Genomic DNA, 18910 nt, shown 5'->3' on the forward strand with positions numbered 1-18910 from the left:
CCGGCTAGCAAACGAAATTACTAGAACTACAATACCTCTTTCGCCAACTGGCCTGGACCCTTTGTCGACACGGCACCCCGCTATAAACCACCACGACTGGTCTGCCGACGTAACTCCATCCACTGTGCCCTCAACCGGACTTCGGAGCAGACGCTTTTACTAGCCCCGGCCTGCTAACTTTAAACGCTGTGTCTCCTGCTTGCTAGCGTAGTAACAACTACCCCGGCTTCCTTGTTTCATCTATTGCTGTTCACTGGACCATATGATCACTTGGGTACATAGCTGATGCCTGCTGGAATGTTCATTGATCACGGTACTCCATTTTGTTTATTTATTTTCTAAATATTTTTTAAATATTTTTTATCTGTCGGCCCCAGCCTCAAACTCAGGCCCTGTGTTTAGTTAACTGTCTATCTCTGCCCATTCATCAGCATTTTACCTGTTGTCTTAGCTGATTAGCTATTGTTGTCTTACCCGTTGTTGTCTTAGCTAGCTCTCCCAATCAACACCTGTGATTGCTTTATGCCTCGCTTTATGTCTCTCTCAAATGTCAACATGCCTTGTATCCTGTTTTTTAGGAGAGTTATCATTGTTTTACTTTACTGCGGAGCCCCTAGTCCCATTCAACATGCCTGAGATACCTCCTTTGTCTCACCTCCCACATGCAGTGACCTCACCCAGCATTACTAGAGCGTCCAGAGATGCAACCTCTCTTATCTTCACATCAATGCCTGGGTTTACCTCCACTTTACCCGCACCCCACCATACCTCTGTCTGTACATTATGCTCTGAATCTATTCTACCACGCCCAGAAATCTGCTCCTTTTATTCTCTGTCCCCAATGAACTAGACGACCAGTTTTGATAGCCTTTAGCCGTACCCTCATCCTACTCCTCCTCTGTTCCTCGGGTGATGTAGAGTTTAACCCAGGCCCTGTGTATCCCCAGGCACTCTCATTTGTTTTCTTCTGTAACCGAAAAAGCCTTGGTTTCATGTATGTTAACATCAGAAGCCTCCTCCCTTACTCACTGTTTTAGCACACTCTACCAACCCTGATGTCCTTGCCGTGTCTGACTCTTGGCTTAGGAAGGCCACCAAAAATTCTACAACATTTTCCGTCAAGATAGAACTGTCGAAGGGGGAGAAGTTGCAATCTACTGCAGAGATAGACTTCAAAGTTCTGTCATACTTCCCAGGTCTATGGCGAAACAGTTCGAGCTTCTAATTTTAAAAATTAATCTCTCCAGAAATAAGTCTCTCACTGTTGCTGCCTGTTATAGACCCCCCTCAGCTCCCAGCTGTGCCCTGGACACCATATGTGAATTGATTGCCCCCCATCTATCTTCAGGGTTCGTTCTATTAGGTGACCTAAAGTCCTACAATCGAAGCTAGATGCCCTCAATCTCACACAAATTATCAACAAACTCACCAGGTACAAAGATAAATGGGTAAACATGGGCACCCTCATAGATATTATCCTGACCAACTTGCCCTCCAAATACACCTTTGCTGTTTTCAATCATGATTTCAGCGATCATTGCCTCATTGCCTGCATCCGCTATGGGTCCGCGGTCAAATGACCACCCCTCATCACTGTCAAACACTCCCGAAAACACTTCTGCCAGCAGGCCTTTCTAATCGACCTGGCCCGGGTATCCTGAAAGGAAATTGACCTCTTTCCGCCAGTCGAGGATGCCTGGTCGTTCTTTAAAAGTAATTTCCTCACCATCTTAAATAAGCATGCCCCTTTCAAAAAATTTCAAACTAAGAACAGATATAGCCCTTGGTTCACTCCAGACCTGACTGCCCTCGACCAGCACAAAAACATCTTGCGGCGGACTGCACTAGCATTGAATAGTCCCCGCGATATGCAACTTTTCAGGGAAGTCAGGTACCAAATCATGCAGTCAGTCAGGTATGCAAAGGCTAGCTTTTTCAAAAAGCTCCCAAAACGTATGGGACACTGTAAAGTCCATGGAGAATAAGAGCACCTCATCCCAGCTGCCCACTCCACTGAGGCTAGTTAACACTGTCACCACTGATAAATCCACGATAATCGAGAATTTCAATAAGCATTTCTCCATGGCTGGCGATGCTTTCCTCCTGGCTACCCCAACCCTGGCCAACAGCTCTGCACCCAATGCAGCTACTTGCCCAAGCCTCCCCAGCTTCTCCTTCACCCAAATCCAGATAGCAGATGTTCTGAAAGAGCTACAAAACCTGTACCCGTACAAATCAGCTGGGCTAGACAACCTGGACCCTCTCTTTCTAAAATTATCCACCGCCATTGTTGCAACCCCTATTACCAGTCTGTTCAACCTCTCTTTCGTATCATCCGATATTCCAAAAGATTGGAAAGCTGCCGCTGTCATCCCCCTCTTCAAAGGGGGTGACACTCTAGACCCAAACTGTTGCAGACCTAAATCCATCCTTTCCTGCCTTTCTAAAGTCTTCGAAAGCCAAGTGAACAAACAGATCACTGACCATTTCGAATCCCACCGTACCTTCTCCACTGTGCAATCCAGTTTCCGAGCTGGTCACGGGAGCACCTCAGCCACGCTCAAGGTACTAAATGATATCATAACCGCCATCGATAAAAGACAGTACTGTGCAGCCGTCTTCATTGACCTGGTCAAGGCTTTCGACTCTGTTAATCACTGTATTCTTGTCGGCAGACTCAACAACCTTGGTTTCTCAAATGACTGCCTCGCCTGGTTCACCAACTACTTCTCAGACAGAGTTCAGTGTGTCAAATCGGAGGGCCTGTTGTCCGGACCTCTGGCAGTCTCTATGGGGGTACCTCAGGGTTCAATTTTCGGGCCGACTCTTTTCTCTGTATATATCAACGATGTCGCTTTTGCTGTGGGTGATTCCCTGATCCACCTCTATGCAGACAACACCATTCTGTATACATCTGGCCCGTCTTTGGACACTGTGTTAACAAACCTCCTAATGAGCTTCAATGCCATACAACTCTCCTTCCGTGGCCTCCAACTGCTCTTTAATGCTGGTACAACTAAATGCATGCTTTTCAACCGTTCCCTGCCCGCACTCGCCCGCCCATCGAGCTTCACTACTCTGGACGGTTCTGACTTAGAATATGTGGCCAACTACAAATACCTAGGTGTCTGACTAGACTGTAAACTCTCCTTCCAGACTCATATTAAACATCTCCAATGCAAAATAAAATCTAGAATTGGCTTCCTATTTCGCAACAAAGGCTCCTTCACTCACGCCACCAAACATACCCTCGTAAAACTGACCATCCTACCAATCCTCGACTTCGGCGATGTCATTTATAAAATAGCCTCCAACACTCTACTCAGCAAACTGGATGCAGTCTATCACAGTGCCATCCATTTTGTCACCAAAGCCCCATATACCACCCACCACTCTATGCTCTAGTCGGCTGGCCCTCGCTACCAATTCGTCGCCAGACCCACTGGCTCCAGGTCATCTATAAGTCTATGCTAGGTAAAGCTCCGCCTTATCTCAGCTCACTGTTCACAATAACAACACCCACCCGGAGCACGTGCTCCATCAGGTATATCTCACTGGTCATCCCCAAAGCCCACACCTCCTTTGGCTGCCTTTCCTTCCAGTTCTCTGCTGCCAATGACTGGAACAAATGGCAAAAATCACTGCAGCTGGAGACTTATATTTCCCTCACTTTAAACATCAGCTATCTGAGCAGCTAACCGTTCGCTGCAGCTGTACATAGCCCATCTACAAATAGCCCATCCAACTACCTCATTCCCATATTGTTTTTTATTTACTTTTCTGCTCTTTTGCACACCAGCATTTCTACTTGCAACATCATCATCTGCACATCGATCACTCCCGTGTTAATTTGCTAAATTGTAATTACTTCGCTACTATGGCCTATTTAAATAAAGGTGACATTAAAAAAACCTCTGTGTTTGCTCCCCCCAATCCCACAGTAGGCGAGATCACACAATGCAGTATAGAAACTAAAAGTGGCATCAAAAGTGCCACACACGGTGTGCCACCAAATCGGGCAAATGTGTTTAAAAATGAATACGGTCCTGATACCGGGAGCCCGGATTCAATGGAATAGTGATGAGTGGGGCTTTCTGAAAGCCTAACCCCACGTTTAGGCCTGGACCCGGTATTTCTCTGTCTCCTGCGAGGCAGCTCTTCAGGGTGGGAGGGGTGTCTTATTAGGGTTGTGGCGATACTCGTAAGTATCGTGGCAAGGAAACAAAACATGAAGCGAATTTAATCTCTGAAGAGAAACAGTCCTAATGTTCACCTGGAGTCACATTTGTTTGTTTTGCAAGCTCCCGAGTGGCGCTGTGGTTTAAGGCACTGCGTTTCAGTGCAAGAGGTGTCACTACAGACCCAGTTTCGATTCCATTCTGCATCACAACTGTCTGTGATTGGGAGTCCCTTAGGGCGGTGCACAATGTCCTAGAGTTGAGCGGGTTAGGGTTTGGCTGGGCTAGGCCATCATTGTAAATAAGAATTAGTTCTTAACTGACACACACATACCAGAGGTCCATTTAGCGAAGAGAACTCACCTCAGACAGGCCCAGCTCCTGAGCTCCCATCAGCATCAGATATGAATTTAAAATGGAAAATTAATGTGTTCATGCAACAACAACAAAAAGTTGCATCGAACAGTATCGCATCAATTAATTCCCCTAATCATACTGAATCGTTTCAAACTAAAACATATCGTTTCTGTATTATATCTGAGCCCATGCATCTAGATGCATATTGAATCGTTCATCAAAGGAGAGATGCACATCCCTAGTGTGTGTGTGTGTAGTTGTATGACTATCTGTGTGTGTTGCTATGATTTAATCTGTTTTAGGGTGTGTTTATGTGTGCGTGTGTGAGAGAGTGAGAAAGAGAGAGATACACAGCTTATGTATTTTTGGGGCTTCTCGCCGAGCTGTCAGAGAAGTAATTACAGGAGTATCTGAGCTGTCTGGGATGGAGGGAGAGAGTGGTGGGAGGCAGGCGAACGGATGGGATCTACTCACTGTTGTGGAAAATAGGATTCATTTTCATGTTGAATTGAAGATAGTGGATCGTTTTTTAATATAGGGATTAATAAATGTGACTAAATGCTCAGAATTCCGGATAGGGTATTGGCACGTCTATGGTGAACATGTTGCATAAACATGGTCAGAGACTTGGAGGTTAGAGGAGGTCAGAGACCTGGCCTTGTGGTGCCAGGACAACAACCTCTCACTCAACATGATCAAGATCACGTGATCAAGACACGTGATCAAGGAGATGATTGTGGACTACAGAAAAAGGAGGACTGAGCACGCCCCCATTCCCATCGACCGGGCTGGGGTGGAGCAAGAGTAGGTAGCCTACACAAGCACGGCACACACACTGGAATAGATTTTCAGCTGGCAAGCAGACACTGGAATATGTTTCTGAGTGACAGCGAGGGCTTTGCATACGTGCTTTGTGCGTTTTTTGTGGGACTTGAAAAAAATGCCTGGAGCGCAAAATAACTTTATTAACTGGTTACCGTGCTTTTAAAATAACGGTTCTATTCCGGCACATTATAGATCACTTTCATTCCCGGCTCTGGTTCTGTTTCTCAAAAAATATAATTTTGAGGTTTTCGGTTCTGTTTCCTGAACCGGTTCCAACCCTTGCTAGTAGTTGCAAAATGGAGCCCAAACCCTGCATAATTGGTTTCCTATATGCAGGAAACCCACTGGGCACAGATGTAAGTTCAACGTTTTGATTTACATTTGGTTGAGTTGTCAACTAATGTGAATTCAACAAAACATTTCACCATTGTATTGGATTTAGGTGAAAAGTTGGGTGAAAAAAAATGAAATTCCCTTACATTGATGCCTTTTTCAAAAATCCTATCAGTTCTCCACGTTGATTCAAAGTCATCGTTGAATTTTTGTTGTTGAAATGACATGGAAACAATGTTGATTCAACCAGTTTATATGGGAAGGAAGAAAAAAGGAGGGGAAAACCTCTTCTCTGTATATCACGATGCTATGGGTTTTCTGTCCATTCTTCTTAATTAGTGTTCGCGTTCCACAACCTAATGGGATTTGACTGCAATATATGGTTTGTTAGCCTGTTAGCCACCTAGCGTTCCTTGAGAAAAAAAACATTGAGAATAGCCCCAGAATCACTTCCAACTAAGACCTCTACCACGCTCATGTCCTGTAATCCTTGTGTCCTTGTGTCAGTTTGTTTCCCCCCTATCTGAGTCACCTCATCAGTCCCCTACTGTGCCGTGCCCAGGCTTGCCTCTCCAAATCAAAACTCACACACCCACTCAAAACAAATTCACCTGGGTGTCTAATGGGAGGTGGAGGGAAGGTGATAATCACACTGTGTTGGCTATGGATAACACTTTGATTCCTGCTGCTAGGCCATCCCTGGCCTGTATCCTTATGCCACAAAGCTTAAAATCAAAGGGCCCCTTTCGAAAATAATGGAGTTGGCCCCTGGGGCTTGCCCAAAGCACCTGGGCAGGTGCCAACTCTCCTGTGATACTCCTGATGTGGTGACCATCATTACAGTGGACCTCTGGTGGGACACGGAAATCACTTTGATCCTCTGATATTTATTAACGGCAGAAAAAGGGTTGATGGGATTGGAACTTAGGACCGAATGGGGTTGTGTTTGTGAACCCACTCAGTATGGATCCAGAAACGGGCAGCCTTGCTATTTGACATCCTTTTCTCTAGCGCACAGTCCAGCACAGTGCAACACAGTGCCAGTGTAGGGTCCTAGTTTTGCATTCACAGTGCCCAGGAAGTGGATCAGGGACTGCAGCAGTGGTGCACTGGGGGCGTGGTTCTGTGAATATATTTTTCTCTTACTACTGTATCTGATGGTGGATCTCTGAAAAAATACAGATTGATGCCGAAGGGTTGCCGTTTTACAATCCCGTAACCAATTGTGCTGTTGTGTATGTTTTTTTGAGTTATTTGTAACTTATTTTGTACATAATGTTTCTGCCGAGAGCTTCTAGATATCAGGACAGCGATTACTCACCCCGTACTGGAGGAATACTTTTTCTTTAACGAGTCAAACGGGAAGGATTTACTTCAGATGCCCGACAAGTTCCCCATCCCGGTCATTCCGACACTCGTCGGATGTGGCAGGGCTTGTAAACTATTACAGTCTACAAAGGGAAGCACAGCCGCGAGCTGCCCAGTACACGCGAGCCTACCAGATGAGCTAAATTACTTTTATGCTCGCTTCGAGGCAAGTAACCCTGAAGCATACATGAGACCATCAGCTGTTCCGGATGACTGTGTAATCACGCTCTCTGTAGCCAATGTGAGTAAGATCTTTAAACAGGTCAACATTCACAAGGCCGCAGGGCCAGACGGATTACCCGGACGTGTACTTACCAACTGGCAAGTGTCTTCACTGACATTTTCAACCTGTTCTTGACTGAGTCTGTAATACCAATGTGTTTCAAGCAGACCACGGTAGTCCCTGTGCCCAAGAACACTAAGGTAACCTGCCTAAATGACTACCAACCCGTAGCACTCACGTCTGTAGCCATGAAGTGCTTTGAAAGGCTTGTCATGGCTCACATCAACACCATTATCCCAGAAACCCTAGACCCACTCCAATTTGTCTACCTCCCCAACAGATCCACAGATGATGCAATTTCTATTGCACCCAACTCTGCCCTTTCACACCTGGACAAAAGGAGCACCTATTTGAGAATGCTATTCATTGACTACAGCTCAGCGGTCAACACCATAGTACCCGCAAAGCTCATCACTAAGCTAAGGACCCTGGGACGAAACACCTCCCTTTGAAACTGGATCCTGGACTTCCTGACAGGCTGCCCCCAAGTGGTGAGGGTAGGTAACACATCCGCCATGCTGATCCTCAACACAGAGGCCCCTCAGGGGTGCTCGCTCAGTCCCCTCCTGTACTCCCTGTTCACTCATGACTGCATGGCCAGGCATGACTCCAACACCATCATCAAGATTGCAGATGACACAACAGTGGTAGGCCTGATAACCAATAACGATGAGACAGCCTGTAGGGAGGAGGTCAGAGACCTGGCCATGTAGTACCAGGACAACAACCTCTCCCTCAACATGATCAAGACAAAGGAGATGATTGGGGACTACAGGAAAAGGAGGACAGAGCACACCCCTATTCTCATCAACGGGGCTGCAGTGGAGCAGGTTGAGAGCTTCAAGTTCCTTGGTGTTCACATCACCAACAAACTATCATCAAACTATCATGGTCCAAAAACACTAAGACAGTCGTGAAGAGGGCACGACAAAGCCTATTCCCCCTCAGGAGACTGAAAGATTTGGCATCGGTCCTCAGTTCCTCAAAAGGTTCTACAGCTGCACAATCGAGAAAATCCTGACTGGTTGCATCATTGCCTGGTATGGCAACTGCTCGGCCTCCGACTGCAAGGCACTACAGAGTGTAGTGTGTACGGCCCAGTACATCACTGGGGCCAAGATTCCTGCCATCCAGGACCTATATACCAGGCAGTGTCAGAGGAAGGCCCTAAAGTTAGTCAAAGACTCCAGCCACCCTTGTCATAGAATGTTCTCTCTGCTTCCGCACGGCAAGCGGTATCGGAGCGCTAAGTCTAGGTCCAAGAGGCTTCTAAACAGCTTCTACCCGCAAGCCGTAAGACTCCTGACCAGCTAATCAAAGGGCTACCCAGACCTGTATTTTACGCTGCTGCTACTCTCTGTTTATTATTTATGCACAGTCACTTTAACTCTATGTACATATTACCTCAATTACCTTGACTAACCGGTGCCCCCAGACATTGACTCTGTACCGGTTCCCCTTATATAGTCTCGCTATTGTTATTTTACTGCTGCTGTTTAATCTTTTTTTTTTTCACTTAACACTTTTTTTTTCATCTTAAAACTTCTTTAAGCATTTTTGGTTAAGGGCTTGTAAGTAAGCATTTCACTGTAAGGTTTTATTCGGGGCATGTGACAAATACGATTTGATTTTGTGAGCAGCTGAGGTAAGGTGCAGTGGTGCCCTGGGCTACGACAAGCCGTGACCCACCCAACCCACACCCCCCTCAGGGCATCAAGTACAGTAGCCCTTACACAACAGGCCAGGGCCCCATGTGAAGCAAGTAGTGCTGAGCGATTAACCGAAATGGCGTTGATTTTCATTTTTTTACAACTAATTGACCGTCACCTGTTCAATGATTTCCATTTTGTTCGAGATTGATAGCTGATATTCAGCAGTCATAAAAGTATGCCTTATTTACTTTGAAGACCTGTTACAGTTTTCAACCCATATAATCTTAAGATCAAAATATTATTTAAAAAAATAATTTAACAGAAACTGAACTGACCTCAAAAAGCACTAATCGTTCAGAACTAGAAGCAAGATGAGTGTTTGGGAAAATTACGCAGCTATGTTATTGTGTAGCAGTCAGTACATCCTAACAGCTAGCTAGCCTTCTGTCTGGCTCCACGACCAACATGGCTGGTCCTGTCATCTCGCTTCATTGCCACCAGCTGTGTGGGCCATGTTGACATCCAGTGTGATCGCAGCTTCCTCAGCTTCCCGAGGAGAGACAGTGAGTGCGCCGGACAGGTACATGCACAGCGTATGATCCACAAAGCCGCGACACGCTGTGGTCTAGCGGTCCGTAAAAATTGACTAGCAGCCCGGCAAATTGAGAATGAGATCGGGAACTAGGGAGGATGAGCAACTTTGGTGGAATTTTTTTTTGTGGCGTGTTCTGTGAGTAGGTGCAATGTGGGATTCAGTTGACTCAAGTTTATCTGAGTATTGTTAAACCACAGTGCTATCACACCCTAGGATTCGTCCTGCTGTGCCGAACACTAAGATAAATGAATAGGGAATTGGAAGAACTTGACGATTGCTTTCTGATTTCCACGAATATAACAGTGAAAGTCATTTCCTGAAAAGTCTTCAAGCGCCCATAAAAGTACTTTATTTCACTTAAGAAAATGTAAATTTGCACAGAATTAAAAACTCACTCTTGTCTGAAGAGTTCTCTCTGAATACAGACAGAGAGAAGCACCCTGACCTGACAGTCTGTCTGCAAGACATCTTATGCCAAAAGCTGCACCCTTGTCTGAGAGAAAAAGAGACAGAATCCCAGATAGAAAGTCAAGTCAAGTCAAAAGCACTCTCCGAAATGTCAAGAGCTAGGTAAGGGCCTTGAAATATCTGTGGTAATGTGAATCTCTTGGGGCTGCAGTCAGGTTCTCTCTTCTCTCCTCTGGCACTAGTCCGCCCCGTGTGACAGCTCTCGGCTCCTGTGATTTATTAACTGGTGGCAATGACAGTTCACGTGCGGTAGCTTACCGCAGAATCAGCTTTCATTTATACTGTCTGGAATCGTAGGATTTGTTTTGTCTGTGTCGTCTTTTGTGGTCGTCTTGTGTATTCCGTTGTTGCTTTGTATTCTTTCATCTTTTCCTTTGTTATGTCTGCTGGTGTGAATTGGTCGAATGCCAAATGTTTACATATTGCATATAGGATAACCTATTGGGTTTTATATGTTCTACAAGGTTGTGGTGCTTTATGTATTGATTGCAATTGCAGAATCTGCCTATGCCCAGAGAGAGCGAGAGAGCGAGAGAACAAACCAGGCAGGCAAGCCCAAATCTACCAAACTATTCTGACTGGTTAAGGCAAGGGTTAAGGTTTGGTTTAAGGTGAAAACAGAAAAAAAAACCAGAGCATAGCACTAGGATTAAACCTGTGATCCTCTGAGCCACGTGCCTACTTGATTGCGTGCTCACGTTGCCTCTAGTGGATGGTATCGAAGGCGTCTCGTGACGTCCTGTGGACCTGGACAGAATATTGAAGTAGTATCTGGTGTGATCCCGCTGATACTCTACACTGCTTGCATTAACAGATTGTTTCACCGTGCTTTCTGGGGCCTGGCCATTTTCATTTCTAAGCCGTTCGTGTTGTGGTCTCCGCTCTTGAAATAGCCTTAGTAGCGAGGAGAGAACAGATTAACTCTGGAGAGGTTGGCCTCATCATTCATGCCTGTCACCAGCCCTCATTCATAAACACAATATCTGCAAATCCAATAATGTCACAAAAGTTTTTGTTTGTTTGTTTGTAGCCATCATATTCTATCTTTGTTGTGCTGGTGGCAGCGGTGGGATATTTTGGGTTAATTCCAACTAGTCCCTACTAAATACCCGCCATGCCCATCTGTGACACATATCAATTTTATTGACTTAATAAGCCAGTGTTACCACATTACTTTTGTGAAAGAAACACTTGAACTATTAACCATTTTATTGATGGCCAAGTACAGAAGGTGAACGTTAAATGCGAAGTTACAATTCATGAATGTTAGATATGCATTCACCAACATCTATGTTTTATCTGCACAAGCAATGTTCATGGCACTGTTCACACCCCTCTTGTTTGGCTGTTTTTAAGTTAATTCCCTGCAATTTTTTACACATTTGTGTCTTATGTATGTTCATGTGATATCTGAGTGACTCAAAGTTCACAACAAAATCAAAACAACAGATGACATGGGCTAGTTGATCAACTGGGTATTTCTGACAAGTTATAAATAGCTCTCTCTACAGTGACTGGACAAGGAAAACTGCTGACGCACTAGCCAATTTTGAAATTGCACCTTGTGCATTTTACTATTACAACTTTCAAGTGCACTGTAATTTGAAAGTCCAACTGAGTTCCTTTTTCATTTGTTCATCTCCCCTAGTTTGGGAACCGCTTGTAAACAATGTGTGCTGAGAGTCGGGAAGCACGTTCAGGGAGTGAGTGTTTTAATAAATAAATGAAACCAACACGCAACACAAACAACACACTGGCATGACCCAGAAACAGAAACAATAACGCCTGGGGAAGGAACCAAAGGGAGTGACATATATAGGGAAGGTAATCAGGGAGGTGATGGAGTCCAGGTGAGTCTAATGACGTGCAAGTGAGCGTAACGATGGTGACAGGTGTGGGCCATAACGAGCATCCTGGTGACCTAGAGGCCGGAGAGGGGGCACACGTGACACCGCTGCCATACATTATCATAGATGACTTTTTAACAGCTAGCTAGCCTATGCATAACACAGTACCAGGGGCAATAGAGTTAGGGCCCTTGTAACCTTCTCCGCTTACTGACACTTCGACCTTGGTGCTTCGCTGACCCTCAAGTTGCGTAGTTTACACTTTGACTCTAGGTGTTAACATTCCCACCTCATTAGCGGAGCGTAACCGTGAGGCTACAGTTGGCCGCCGCTGACGGGCTTGGACTCACTCCGACTCGCTCTACCTGCTGTCCTTAAAAAAGGGCACGCCGCTCGAGGTATTGAAGGTATCTTATCCATGCTGCTTCATTGCAAAAAATGTATCTCCACTGCCTGCCAAAGAAAAAGACCAGGGGGGATTCCCTCATGCATAAATCTTTATCAAAGTTGGTGGCAAGTGAATGAAAATGAAAACTTGGAAGAGCTGGGCTGTATTTCCCCTTAGGCTAAATTAATACTTTGAGTGGTGTGTCAATCACCGGGTCTAGCCTCCACGGTGACAAGAGCTGATAGAAGCCAGGCCTCAGGGCACTTGAAAGCCAGCCGAGCTGCCTGTACGGGCTCTGTCTCACAACCTTGTCAAGGTCTAGGCTCTGTATGAACACTCCAAGCAGCTCAAATAGTCTAAACCCCGGTCGCAGCTTTGCTTTAGCGAGTCTCACGTTGAGGGGGGTAGTGCAATCCTGGTCTTATAGGTTTTAAAGACGAATTCCTCGACCCTTTACTGTCTCCGCCCGTAAGCTCTCACCACACAGCTGGAGAAACATCTCTTTGTTTTAGCCACCAGGTCTTTTGTGAAGTCTCTTCGTCCTGCTAATCGTGACAATAGCAGGTGCACACAATCCTCTTACAGAGGTCTCCTGGATGACAGATCCAAGAGGACGAAGCTTAATTTATTGCAGGTAAAGTCTTCGACCATTAAAGAATGTCCGGTATGCTACGTGGGGTTGGGGGGCAGAAAGAGAGGGAAGGCGCCGGGCAGACCTGGGTTTTGTTTTGCTTATGTGTCTGTGCCACCAGCGTCCCGGAGAGACTGACACATTTCCCAGAGGTGTCTGGGAACTGATCTGTGTGATAGATCGTAGCTGGTAGTCAAGGAGTGATGTGTGTGGAAAGACAATACTTCAACGCTACTGCAATGTTGCTGAGTCGTTGTAGCGATGTTGTAGAAGCGTGGTACTATGCTGTCTTTATGTTTAGCTCACGTCTGACACACAAGGAACTCGTCACTAACAGGACCAGGTTTATGACACACATACAATACTGTAGGTACTGTAAAGCTGTTAACTGCCTGTTAAGATGAAGTGAGACACCACACTTGCTGTTTATTTTGTCAAATGTTTTGGTTCAAGGAAAGTCAATTAACTAAGTCGACCAGACCCAGCTGCTATTGCATTGGTGTCTATGGGAGACACACCCAATTAAGTAGGCAAGTAATTTATTTTTTCAATAGCTAACGGCCTGGGTGAACTATCTTAATTTATCCACCATCTTTGCTGCAAGCGACCGAATCGTAATGTCTGTGGTAAATTTGGGTTGACTTTGGATATCCTTATGGGGCTAGTCAGGGACCATCAGTAAATTACACATTATACATGAGGAATATGTTAAAATTCCAGTAGCTCTAAATTACAATGACTAAAAAACCTAAAAACAACTATAAATTGTAGAAATTCATATACAAATATTGAAATAATTTAAAGGTGTGCAACATGAAAATATTGTCTCTTTGACATTGTGTAATTTATTGACAGTCCCTAGCTAAGAAACAAACAAACACACACACAAACACAATGACATTCACACACTGACACATTTACACAAGCATATGCAGATTCAAAGGCATTGTTTTTCTCTCATCATAAGCACCTAGTTGTCAAAGTAGTTGCCTTGAAGCAGATTGCTGTGTAGTGAGGTATGCAACATGGTAAATGTAAATAAATGAGTCAACCCTTGCTGGCTGAAAGAACCGAAACACAATTACCTGTCCGTCCATTCAGCCACTTATTTAGTGACATTAACATTGTGTTTGTCTTGATGACTTTGATTGTGCTCATTGTGAAAGTATAGAATATTTACTAATTACCATGGTCTTTGTTTTCTCTCTCCTTATATCTATATGTTCTTGCTCTATCTTTCTCTCTGTTCTCTCTCTATGCTCTCTCTCTATGCTCTCTCTCCCTCTACCTCCCTCTCTCTCTATGCTCTCTCTCTCTATGCTCTCTCTATGCTCTCTCTCTATGCTCTCTCTCTCCCTTTCTCTCCCTCTCTCTATGATCTCTCTCTCTCTCTCTCTCTCTCTCTCTCTCTCTCTCTCTCTCTCTCTCTCTCTGTGTGTGTCTCCAGGCAACATCTTTGTGGTAAGCCTGGCTGTGGCCGACCTGGTGGTGGCCATCTACCCCTACCCTCTGGTCCTCACCTCCATCTTCCACAAAGGCTGGAACCTGGGCTATGTCCACTGCCAGATCAGCGGTTTTCTCATGGGCGTCAGCGTCATTGGCTCCATCTTCAACATCACCGGCATTGCCATCAACCGCTACTGTTATATATGTCACAGCCTTAAGTACGACAAGCTGTACAGTGACAAGAACTCAGTGTGTTACGTCCTACTCATCTGGGCATTGACCATTGTGGCCATCGTGCCAAATCTCTTTGTGGGTTCGTTGCAGTATGACCCCAGGGTGTATTCGTGTACGTTCGAGCAGTCGGCGAGTTCGGCATACACTATCGCCGTGGTCTTCTTCCACTTCATCCTACCGATCATGATCGTCACCTACTGCTACCTGAGGATCTGGATCCTGGTCATTCAAGTTAGGCGACGGGTCAAACCGGACAATAGACCAAAACTGACGCCAAACGACGTGAGGAACTTCGTGACTATGTTTGTGGTGTTTGTGCTGTTCGCCGTGTGCTGGGCACCGCTCAACTTCATCGGGCTGGCGGTGGCCATCAACCCAGAGGTGGTGGTGCCTCTCATCCCCGAGTGGCTCTTCGTGGCGAGCTACTTCATGGCCTACTTCAACAGCTGCCTTAATGCCATCGTGTACGGGGTGCTCAACCAGAACTTCCGGCGCGAGTACAAGCGCATCGTGGTGTCGGTGTGCACGGCGCGAATCTTCTTCCACGGCAGCTCCAATGACGCGGCCGAGCGGCTCAAGAGCAAGCCTTCGCCGCTCATCACCAACAACAACCAAGTCAAGGTGGAGTCGGTGTGAGAGGACCAGCTGGTCCCAGTGCCCTCCCTACCCCTCCCCCATGGCGAGAACCCTTCGATGTCTATACATCTGTAAAGTGGAAACCAGCAATATGGCGTAAGCTCGAGCTTCACCATTTCGCTCCTTGTACCTATCCAGTACACTGCAGATCTATAAACATCGGAGGGGTAAAGGAGCCCAGGGGAGGGGGTAGGGAGTGATTTGGGACTGGGTGATACTAACACATAGACACACACATGGACAGGGGGAGGGGGGATTAAGGGAACCAATGTGACATAAAAGAGTTAAATTAGTTTAAAAAATTCAAGTGAACGGAGAAAAATTACCAAATACAAAAAACCTTTTCCGGACCGTCCGTGATCTGTGCTATCTTCACCTCTATACAATCAAAGCGAAATGGGGTAAATGTATCTGTCTTTTGCAAAAATCACTTTTGTTAGTTTTTTTCGATACCTAAAAAATATATAATGTATAATTGTTTTCATGTTTACAGTGATGATAACAGTGACTCTATGTAAGACATATTATATGTTTTTATTTTATATGAAGTATATGTTATATAGATATACAAGAATATATATCAGGTTCATTTCACCAACATCGATAATCCGATGAAAGAAAATGACTAGGGTTGCAAAATTCCTGTAATTACTCAAAAGCTCCTGGGTTTTTCAGAAATTCCAGTTGGAATATTCCCAGAATCAGGAGGGAATAAACAGGAACCTTCCAACCAAGATTGATGGAAAACTGGGAACATTAGTGGAGTTCCCTGAATTTTGCAAACCTACAAATGACAAATATATCATACCATGAAAGCCAGAACATTTCTGCAATGTCTGGTCACAGACATAACCAAAAGTGTTTTACAGATTTGACCGATGTTAATGATCAATTTTGTTGGGGTGTGACACTGTTACACTCCTTCCTTTTGGAAGGAGGAAGCAATATGTTTGGATTGCTGCTTGTTTCACAATGCCCTGCGGAACTGTTTCCATCGTTCGGTGGAATAAATATGTTTTGTAAGCATGGGATTTCTTTCTGACTCACTTCTCATTCCCTTTCTGTCTCTTTCTCTCTCTATATCTCTGAGAGCTCTTTGTATGCATGGATCTGAGGAATCGTTCATATGAAAAATAAAGGATCAGATGTAGACATGGGGGCTCCTATTTCAGTACAGCACAACAGAACACGAGCGCACACACATATTGCAGTTCAGTTTGTTCAAATCCAATGTAATCTTTTTTTAAAGATAATTTCTTGGAAAGTTCTTTCGTTATATTGATACATAAGGAAATATACTTAGTAAAGACAGTTGGGTCAAACGGATTACCTTGCCATCAGCCAGTACATTTTCACCTCTCAACCGTTTCCTTGTGACATATTTGATGAAAGCCTTTGTCAGACGACGCTCGCTAAGATAAATACACTTTCAAACCCACTGAATACACTTTCATTGCCTTAGAAAACACACCAATCTCTCTCAGGCTGGGGCTGTATCGATGCGCAACGTTAATTGATGTCCCCCGACTTGGCTGATGTTCTGGCTCCACAACCCTATTTTTTTGGCCCAGAACCAGAGATCGACAGTGCTACAAATCTGCTCAGGTAATATGTGATTCGACCTGGCCCATGCAAAGGCTCAATCACTAACAGTAGCTGTAAACCAACTCAATATCTATCCTGGCTGGAATTCACATTTTGTTATGGTAAAATGGACTATATCAGTTTGGATTCCAGGTGATTTGAAACCACTATCTCTCATTGCAAAAGTAAATTTGTTTACCACTGTTAATGATATAATTTGATAGCTTTCAGGTATTCTATTTCTAACAAACAAGATTTTTCCTTCAAACATTTGAATACACTTCCTGGGCCCAGAACTCTATAACAATTAGCTGGAAATAGTGTTTGAGTTGGGATGAAATAGTTGTCTTTTCCAATTCGGTCCATTAGACTTGTTCACCAACTCACAAATGCTATAAAGCTATAAAGACCTTTGATTATTCACTTTTAAGGGTTCATAAACATTTTTCATGACATCTCCAATACCTTTAACCACATTTCCATGACTACTATTACAGCCTACATTAGAAACTAAAGCATTATTGACCCTGGGAAGCTGCTGTTACTGATCCCATGCAGGTCTACCGTCATCTGCCGTTGTGCCCTTGATCAAGGCACTTAACCTTGATGTCAACCTGTGGTCAACCCTCCATCTGGAGAGCTCCTGGGTGTGCAGGCTTGGCTTCTGATCCATCCCAGAAACACCCAAGGCTGCTTATCAAGGTCCTGTTGAGCAGCTGATGTTTAGGCTACAATTTGGTTGGACCTGGGCTTGAACGAAAGCCTGCACCCCCAGTAGCTATCCTGGAGGATAGTTGCCACCCTTGATATAAAATATTGCAGCATTACAATCAAATACTTTTGTCTTTTATGAAACGATTCCCTCATTCAATGAGTCAGAGATCAAATGGATAAGGTAGGCTACTTCAAAGCAAGGTATCCAACTAGACATGTTTTTATATCAGTCTCAAATGTTTGTGTTTGAGGGGAGATCTATGCAAAGCAAGTTATTTGTCATTTAGGCTATTCTTAGAATATTTCTTTACATTGTCGCAATTACATGGCTACTGTTTAGTAGAGGGTCATCCCAGCCAAACGGTTGCCAATTTATTTAGGCTATCTACAGTGCTGATGGAAAGGCGACAATGACATTAATGCTTAGTTAGCTATTGTTAACTAGAGAGATAGCCAATTCAAAACATGACTTGTAGTAGTTATCTAGTTAGTCTGTTACCTGCTGCTAAAATGTTGCACTCTCTCTATTGGGGCAACGGCCCATTCGCACTAACACACACCCAGCTAGCAATGAGGAATCGGCCCAGAAGCGGCCCTCTTCTGGGGGGCCTGAACTGATTCAATGGCCCGGAATTGTGTGCCAGACTCAGCCCGGAATCAAAATGAATGACTGCCCAGAATCCGTTTCCATCTACCAGAATCGTACGAGAATCCACCCAGAAGCGGCCCGATGCAAATTCAAATAAATATATTCAAAATTACCCGATTTAGTAATTTTAAATATTAAGAATATTAATTTTATACATACAAATTATACCCATCCACAAAAGAAAAATAGTGTCGGAGGAAACACCATACACCTGGCCCACCACAGGAGTCACTACAGCATGATGGGACAAGGACATCCTGACCAGCCAAACCCTCCCCTAACGACGCTGGGCCAATTGTGAGTCGGCTCATGTGTCTCGAACCAGCATCTGTAGCAATGCAGTTTGTACTGCGATGCAGTGTCTTAGACCTCTCTACCACACGGGAGACTCCATCCTCAAAGTTTTTAATGCTTATCAATTGCCTTGCACAAAGTATCAAAATACTAAAATACTACACAGGACTCTTAAACAATTTCATTTAAATATTTTTCGATCAAAGAAATAATTAGAAAATATGGAAAAAATAAATAATGAAATAAAGTCAGAAGTTTACATACACTTAGGTTGGAGTCATTAAAACTTGTTTTTCAACCAGTCAACAAATTGCTTGTTAACAAACTTTAGTTTTGGCAAGTTGGTTAGGACATTTACTTTGTGCATGAGACAAGTCATTTTTCCAACAATTGTTTACAGACAGATTATTTCAATTATAAATCACTGT

At 44.5% G+C, this 18910-nt stretch overlaps 1 protein-coding gene across 1 annotated transcript in view; it reads left to right on the forward strand.

Moving 5' to 3' along the window:
* LOC112261389 (melatonin receptor type 1A-A) overlaps positions 1 to 16276 on the forward strand; it is a 55206-nt gene extending 38930 nt beyond the window's left edge. The window contains exon 2 of the mRNA XM_024436672.2: positions 14373 to 16276. Coding sequence (XP_024292440.1) covers positions 14373 to 15241 — 869 coding nt within the window. The 3' untranslated portion in view covers positions 15242 to 16276. The remainder of the gene's footprint in view (positions 1 to 14372) is intronic.
* The last annotated feature ends 2634 nt before the right edge of the window (positions 16277 to 18910 follow it).

Source organism: Oncorhynchus tshawytscha, linkage group LG11 (assembly GCF_018296145.1).
Source record: "Oncorhynchus tshawytscha isolate Ot180627B linkage group LG11, Otsh_v2.0, whole genome shotgun sequence".
NCBI lineage: Eukaryota > Metazoa > Chordata > Actinopteri > Salmoniformes > Salmonidae > Oncorhynchus > Oncorhynchus tshawytscha.